The following is a 7,808-nucleotide window of genomic DNA, read 5'->3' on the forward strand; positions in this document are numbered from 1 at the left end:
AGCTGCATGTCCACTCATGTTGGATTATAAATGTAGTAAAGAATGGTTCTGTAGATTTGTAGGTATGATCAGATACTATTATGTAAACTAAGCTGATTGCTGCTAGTGTTAATCGCCAACGTAAAGTACCCTGTTAAACCACACTGTACGCCGAAAACCAGTCAAAATATTAATTTACTTCACATTAATTCCTAGATTTAATATTATATAACAAGATTTATATTAGAAATTATATTTTAAATGTTAAAACAACCGCTATACGTGTTTTCTAGCTTTGTATCGCTTACAAAAACAATATGAACACATGCCGACCATGCATTTGTACAGGCGATTCACGCTCTGTGGGCTCCGTAATGGCGGACACGAGCGCCGTTTCCTAACTTAGTCTATACTAACTTTGGTTAAATGTAACATGTTTTTCAGTTGTGGTGGTTGCAGTGTGCATGTTGATAGCTTTGGCAGCAGCTGTTTATTTCTACAGAAAACAAAGGTAAGATTTTGAATAGAATCTTTAACCCTAAAAGTGTCATCTTTTGTACACATTGTGTGATCTTATGGTAACTAATATAAAAACACAGGAATGTGCTTCTGAAACAAGGCAGATCTCAAAATGTTCATTTTGTTCAGAATAAAGGGGGTGTGCAACAAGATAATACAAATTATGAAGGTAAAATAAATGGATTAAAAATAAGCTGTCAGTACCTAGCAGGTTATAATATTAACTATTGCTCTTATATATTTTCAGTGTCACATGGTTGATAATGTATAGATTTCTTGTACTTAAATTACAAGGTGTTTGTGGTATTGGCCAACCCTTGCCTAAACCCTACCTCCCATGCCACACTTTGCTATAAGACCTCATCCATTAGAATAGATAAAAACATTAAACTTTCAGGTGCATACAGCAACTTAGAAGTTGATCAGAAACTAAAAATGGACAACTCGACTTATTTATCCCCANTAAAGAATCTTCCTGCCAATCAAGGTATAAGTTATACTAATTTTATATTTAAAAGACATCAAGGGTATTTAATATTATTGTTAGTGGCAGAAGGCTAGCATATTGATTCTCGATGTTAGTTTCTGACATACAATACAAAAACTATCTATTTTAGGCAGGATAACCACTTCCCTCTTTTGCTTTTTAATCTTGATTTTTATGTTTTGTGTTATTGAACAGTCGAATAAATGGATATCAGTTACTATAAAAGAGCCTATCAAGGGGTACATACTTTACTTATTATAGCACAAAACATAATACTTTACTTATTAAACATGTATATTACAGAATCAAATGCTTATGAAGAATTCAAAGTTCAAAGTACTTAAAAGTTGTGGTTGTTGCCGTGGTTATCGTTAGTTCTCCATAGCAGAAACAGTATACACCTGTGTAAAGTTATGAGCCAATGTTATGCCAAAGATTGGTTTTAAACTCTTTGGTTTGCACTTATTGAAACACTGGAGTAAAGTGAATCTGAAAAGCAATGTTATGCAAAGAAAACATTGTTATAGACTATATATATATTTTATTTCTTTTTTTATTGATGATGTATTTATTATTTTTTTAAATTATTGTATATTATTGATTCATTATCCGTGAAAAACACAATTATGTTAACAGAGTGTTTTCATTCATACACTACCGGTGTGGAATAAGTGAAAATTAGGGCTAGCTAAAAAAGTGGTTCTTTTAATCTTTTTTCGTCGAAGGTAACAAAACAATAAAACAACACTGCGCGTAAGAAAGGGAACCTAATTCATAACATAGTCACAAATATATCTCTGTGTTAAAATTTCCGCGGCAAATTTACAACGTTTTTTTGTCATAGAATGAATTTAAAATGAAATGACATAGTAGTAAATTATTCATATTTATTTTAAGGGCAATAAAATACATTCAATCACTGTATGTATAAATCATAACATAATCGTTATAAAATCTTAAATTTTTGTTGTTTATATTTCTATGGTATATTTTAGACATAGTAATTTTGAATTGTGGGAAATTTAATTGCAGAAAAGTTGCGCGCCGCATGTTTATAACTTACAATTGAAGTTAAAACGAATCGAGAAGCGTTCATTTTATCTACAGATAAAAACGTTTACAAGTAGTCTAAGTGTATATTGATTAACTTGATGCAATGTTTAACACAAATTGGATTTCCTCATACATTGTTCAGAGATTAGCGTATGTGGTAACGGAAGACTGGAAAGCAATGATGGAGTTGTAGCAAGTCAGGTATTGCTCCTGTAAAGGTAAACACGTTTATTTTGGTCACGAATATTATACATTGTTATATGTGCAGTACTAGTTTGTTATATTGCGGTACTAGTAAAAATCCGTTGCACGTTACGATGGTATAGATCAGGCAACACGTTTAGGGTGTGAAATCGATTTAGGCTTTATCATATACGAATACGATGTTTATAGAACAAGGTAGTTGTGTTATGTGTAATGTTGAATGTTAAAACAGTACAACCAATAGCTTGGTTAGGAATTTTCAGGAGCAATAAGGCTTTTTTCAAAAACGTTTAATACTCGTACTGTCGTACAAAAACTGTTTTGTTGGATTGTATTTTAGTTGTAAATATTATACCATAAACCGACAAACACTTACAGCAGATCGAACCATATGCGGTCTCATGTCTCTTAGATCTTTAACAGTACGAAACACATCAATACGATTTTCAGTTCTCAATCTCTTAATAATGTTGTTGACGGCACAGAACACACCTGAACGCCCAGCTCCATCACTATAGTTAAAAATAATTATGTTTAAAAATGCCTATATAAAAAAATTGTTTTAATCTAGAAAATTGGGCTTGTAGTCTAAGGGTGAGCATTTCTGCCAAAGTCGGTCAAGAATTTTAGGTTGGAGTTGTAGGTTGAAGATTTTCCCAAGAATTTTAGGTTGGAGATTATCCCAAAACTAAATTTTAGTTTTTATGTATATGTTGCTTAGACTTGGTATAAAAAGTGCTGGTACTAACCAGCAATGAACCAAAATTTTCCCAATATCTCCTTTTAAATGCCCAGCAATAGAGATCAGGTTTACCAGGCTTTCAGTGTCTTGTATATCCAACTTTCCTCCCCAGAATAGACACTGGATATGTGTTATGGTTTCCTGCAGTATTTAAACAAAAAATAATGTTTTGTGGTATTTGATAGACACCGTACAATTTTAATATGTAGGCGGTATTAGAGCGGTTCTTGTAAGTTTTCCTTACATTTAAATGTCCACATTCCAAATCCAGTTTCCTTTCAAACATGGCATGAGTTCTATTTACATCAAGCAGAGTTACATTAACAGTATCATATGTTTGACTTTGTCCAACTTCATTTGGCCAATATTGTATGCAGTTGTCCTTGGAAGTATAATTTTTAAATAGTTTTCTTTTATTCTAAAATGTTTTATAAAATTTATTTGATATTCTAACATAAAACTATACAGCACTCGAGCCTTGTAGAGCTTTTAAAATTTCTATTGCTATAAGGGTTAGGTCCTAAGGTGTCAGGTGAGGCACCTCATTTGCAACCGTGTAATGTCTGTATAAAAACTCCATTGTGTTGACATAATATCACAGTTTTTTCATTACCTTTGTTTCCCCGTTCCCTACTGTACTTAACATCACAATAACATTGACATTGTTATCCACAACGGCCCTCCAGAAAATATCTACATTAGCAGGCACTGGATCTTGTGCCACAATAAAAGTTTCATTCGGAGAGTAATCCTGTCAAATTAAATGCATCATGTGAGTTGTACAGCTGATTCACTATGGTGACAATTTAGCTTGCCAGTTTTAAAGTAAAAATTTTAACAAACCGATATAAAAGAAGCATTCAAGTAAAAAGAATCTTCATCGTTTTCATTCAAAACTCGAACTATAGAGTGGTCATCTGAAAACAACATTTTCTTTTGGTATAATATCGGCACAGCTCTAGGGCAGCCAGATTTGTAGTTTTGATTGACTAGTGATTTTAATAAATGTGACATTCCTTAAGGTATACCCCTAACTTGTCAATGCATTTCTTTTATGTGAGAACAATCTTTACATTTGATTGGGTTTTGAAAAAACGACTTTTGTATAGCTAGGATGTATAACCACATGGCCGTAGTCTAGTATCGCTCCAAAATTAATTTTGGTGCCAAAATATAGGCTATAATACTTAAACCGTATTCTAGTGTGAAATATGGTTGTAGTGATATATATATTGTGTATTGTTGTTCAACCACTTTAATGTTCAACATCGTAAATGTACTATATAGTGGTATAGTTATAAAAGTTAGTTACATGGTAAAACATTGACATCTTTGTTTCCTGGATCATCAGAATGCTGGAGAGCAATTTTCTGTGATGTTGTCAGAGGAAGAATGATGCTTAAGTTGTCAAATTCTTCAAGCAATCTTAAATAGAAACCAAATGATAGGTTTTCTTACTGATTAAAATTGTACTGAAGGCATGTGAGATTTTTAACCCAAGAACCTTTCCTAAGTCATGAACTCTCCCAATTTTTAAAGAGACGATATAATGTACTGCATTTGAACATAGCAATGGACCACTGTCCTGATACCACTTACATAGTTTGTTGCGAGATATGTTCTTGTAATTCAGCAACATCCACTTCAGTGTTTCCCAATGCATAACATTCAGTTATCAGCTTGTGTATGAATATATATTGTTTCTGTGATAGAAAAGAAATGTTAAACACTGCAACAATCACAACTTAGTTTTACAAACCATATTCTGCACCATGTCCATTCTTTGCTTTCTCATGTTAAGCACAGTTCTGTATACGTTCACTCTGTTTCTAGATTTCATTTCATCGAGTAAAATATCAAATCCTATATACGCTCCTGTACGACCTGCTCCAGCACTGATAATAAGTTTGCAAAAAGATTCATAAAAAGTTGCTTTTTCTGTGTGAGTGAGATGGATCCCAACAATATACATTCGTTGTAAACAAAAGATAAGCAATAAATATGTCCCATGTACTATTTTTGTTAATCTAATAATTACAGAAAGTGTGTGAAAGCTACAATGACCAATACCTGCAGTGTACAATTATGGGTGCTGCATTTTCCGAGTTGGCTTTTGCATTAACATTTTTTTGCATTTGAATTATGCTAGATGTGATCAATGGCACACCATGATCTGGCCATGCTATGTAATGAAAATGCTGTATCTGTTTTAATGCCTAGAACACAAAGAGAATGTATTAAACCATTATGTAAGTGACCTCTATATTCCAAACATTCGTATTTTGTAATGTTGATCTACCAACCGTTGCATATTCATTATTGGTTTCTTCAATGTTTATTGTCCTTACAATGTAAGAGCCATAATCAACCTCTGTAACAGTTTCAACACTGTAACCATCATATGTGCAACGTTTTCCTTGGTCAGGCCAGTATTTTGCACATTTTATCTGCAAACATATTAAATTTGAAACTTGTACAACACTTTGTAATGTGTGTAAGAATCTATTCTACCTTGCCAGATTCAACAACATTAGTAAGCATAACTATAACCAAGCATTCCTGTTCCCAAACCATCCTCCAGAAATCTCCAGTTGTTCGATCCAATGGACCTTGTGTTGCTATGAATTTACGCTCCTGAGAATAACCCTGGAAGAGAAATTTAATTCACCCGATAAATAACTAATTCATAAACTTACACTTACTTACATCAATATAATTTGCATTAATATAATCAAAACTTTCAGCTGTTTTTTTCAGTTCAACTCTTGTGGCATCATCTGCAAAACCCAAATTATTTTTTAAAATTATTTTTGAACTTAAAAACAACTTACATGGCAAAATGTTTTTGTATCTATTTTTCTTCTTGTTATCTGGATTTTCAGCATGTGTTTTTGGGAGAATAATTTCCTTTGTTGCGGTTGCCAGTTCCTTAAATACAATCAATTATAGGACAAACAAATTCATAAATAACGAATTGATTTACCTGAAATTGCTGAACAAAAGCTGCCTCATTAAAAAAAAGCATGTTCTTATATTTGTTTACTAAGTCAATTGTTAGAATGTCCAGTTCTGATCTATGAACAACTTCTAGGTTGGCATATGCTCCTGTAAAATTGTGGTAATGTGTTCAAACAAAAAATTGCTCTTGTAAAATTGTGTTTCAATAAAATACATATAATATGTATAAATGATTGACCTAATATTTGTAATAAACTATGTTTAAATACAATTAGGCAATTACCTTCACAATTCGTACCATCTTGTTGAATAGCATTTGTGGATTGAACGAACTGAAGCTCTGGTGACCTATCTTTTATTGCTTGGTTATTTCTGCATGTAATGTAGATTAACATGTTTTATTACACTTAGACAACCTTATGTTTGTTCTGTGTTCATTGACAGTTTTGATACGTCTGAAAATAATTTATTCTAAAAACGGAACATACCCGAAAGCAGAGTACTTCTACTTGGTACGATTATTGAATGGAAGAACTGGTTCTTCAAACCGCCAAAATTTATTGTTTTATTGAAAATTATTTAAAGTACTTTGGTCCAGGTGATGTGTAAAAACAGTATAATAAGAAATTTGTTTTACGGACATCAATATTCTTACTTTTGTTTCTTGTAGAAATAAGCTCCAACTAAAACAATCAATGTACAAGTTGCAACTATCACAACTGAAACACATTTTATTTAATTAATAACCTATATGCAACCAGAGCAAAGAAGTTTAAGCATTACCTGCTAGTATAATTGTATTGAAACTTGTTGGTTTATCTGTGGGGGTTGCAACAATCGGTTGACTAGTTTGTGTCAAGTATCCTACATCTGATACAGTTATGGTGACAACCTGAAATCTGTAGATGCACTTAAAATAGGTTTTTAGAAATAATAAAAGAGTGCTCACTTGTATTTAATTCCATTGGTTAATTTGTTGGTGCAGCTTATAGCATAAAATGTATTCACTTTACATTGTGTTGTAGTAGTGGATGATAAACCAACTTGTGTGCTTGTTTCAATAAACCTGATTTTAAAGTCCAGTTAGTTATGCTCTTTTTTTAAAGGTGTGTTACAGAACATACCTTGGTAAAACTGCAACACATTGTGCAGAATAGTTAGATGATGTAATTATGTTTTCTATTTCCATCCATGTATAGGAATCTCTATAAACGTTGCTTCCTTCTTTACCACCAATGATAAGATAACAACTGCACAGGATTGTAAAAATACCCCCATTTCAGTGATAATGTCACCGTCCGGATCGTCGAAAAACGTCCGGATTTTTTTAGTAGAAATAAATCCTATTTATATTAAAATCAACTTTCTTACGTTCAGCCGACAATATACTCTTTGGTTTCTTTGTTCCGTAATTATTGACGACATAAACGTGCGCTCTATTTTAACCGCATCGGTTACATTGCGAGAACACGGCGAATAGCTAAAATGACGAAACGGTTCGTGCAAACATTAAAAAAAAAATGCATTTTTCTAACACCTACTATACTAATTTTGTCACAAATCATGTCACATGGAACCTTTATGTTGTGAATTTAAAATGATATTACATTTATTAAAACGACGTATCTAAATCGGTAGAAACAAATAAAAAGTTTTACGCACGTTCATCGTGGATTAAAAATGTAACGATGATTACGTCATAATACCTTTGATAAACTATTAAAATTTTAGATAACAATTGTGGTTTATGTGCTTCTATATTTCGTATAATTGTTTTAATCCCGATATAATTTTAAGCAAGCAACTGTTACGTTGTGGGTATGAGGGCTTTGAGCCCACATACGCTTATTTACTTTTATGTTGTGT

At 32.4% G+C, this 7,808-nt stretch overlaps 2 protein-coding genes across 4 annotated transcripts in view; one reads left to right on the plus strand and one right to left on the minus strand.

The window, feature by feature from the left end:
* Window positions 1–1,738, plus strand: part of LOC100179394 — a 9,268-nt gene extending 7,530 nt beyond the window's left edge. For both annotated transcript variants that reach the window (XM_026840366.1, XM_026840367.1), the window contains 4 exons: window positions 424–490; window positions 579–667; window positions 896–985; window positions 1,289–1,738. In XM_026840366.1, the coding sequence (XP_026696167.1) occupies window positions 424–490; window positions 579–667; window positions 896–985; window positions 1,289–1,329 (287 nt within the window). In that variant the 3' untranslated portion in view covers window positions 1,330–1,738. The remainder of the gene's footprint in view (window positions 1–423; window positions 491–578; window positions 668–895; window positions 986–1,288) is intronic.
* A 121-nt stretch (window positions 1,739–1,859) lies between these two features.
* LOC100177056 (receptor-type tyrosine-protein phosphatase epsilon-like) lies at window positions 1,860–7,564 on the minus strand. 2 transcript variants are annotated; one of them, XM_026840368.1, is made up of 20 exons: window positions 7,067–7,564; window positions 6,892–7,008; window positions 6,726–6,841; window positions 6,598–6,661; window positions 6,226–6,314; window positions 5,968–6,089; window positions 5,816–5,912; window positions 5,691–5,761; window positions 5,496–5,630; window positions 5,288–5,431; window positions 5,055–5,200; window positions 4,744–4,879; window positions 4,584–4,687; window positions 4,297–4,409; window positions 3,828–3,901; window positions 3,598–3,735; window positions 3,229–3,366; window positions 2,992–3,125; window positions 2,619–2,754; window positions 1,860–2,248 (listed from the first exon to the last, which is right to left on the minus strand). In XM_026840368.1, the coding sequence occupies exons 1-20, from the start codon at window positions 7,129–7,131 to the stop codon at window positions 2,177–2,179; spliced, it is 2,211 nt and encodes a 736-aa protein (XP_026696169.1). In that variant the 5' UTR covers window positions 7,132–7,564; the 3' UTR covers window positions 1,860–2,176. The 2 variants fall into 2 exon arrangements, with proteins under 2 accessions (XP_026696169.1, XP_018672824.1); XM_018817279.1 differs by having other exon boundaries at window positions 5,691–5,912.
* Between the last annotated feature and the right edge of the window lie 244 nt (window positions 7,565–7,808).

This window comes from Ciona intestinalis, unplaced genomic scaffold (assembly GCF_000224145.3).
Source record: "Ciona intestinalis unplaced genomic scaffold, KH HT001224.1, whole genome shotgun sequence".
Classification (NCBI taxonomy): Eukaryota; Metazoa; Chordata; class Ascidiacea; order Phlebobranchia; family Cionidae; genus Ciona; species Ciona intestinalis.

Coding starts and splice junctions, on each gene's coding strand:
- LOC100177056 (XM_018817279.1), bottom strand. CDS start 7,131: ATGGAAATAGAAAACATAATTACATCATCTAACTATTCTGCACAATGT. Junction 6,315..6,597: donor TATTTCTACAAGAAACAAAA/GTAAGAATATTG, acceptor CATTACATGCAG/AAATAACCAAGCAATAAAAG. Junction 2,249..2,618: donor CGCATATGGTTCGATCTGCT/GTAAGTGTTTGT, acceptor TTACCTTTACAG/GAGCAATACCTGACTTGCTA.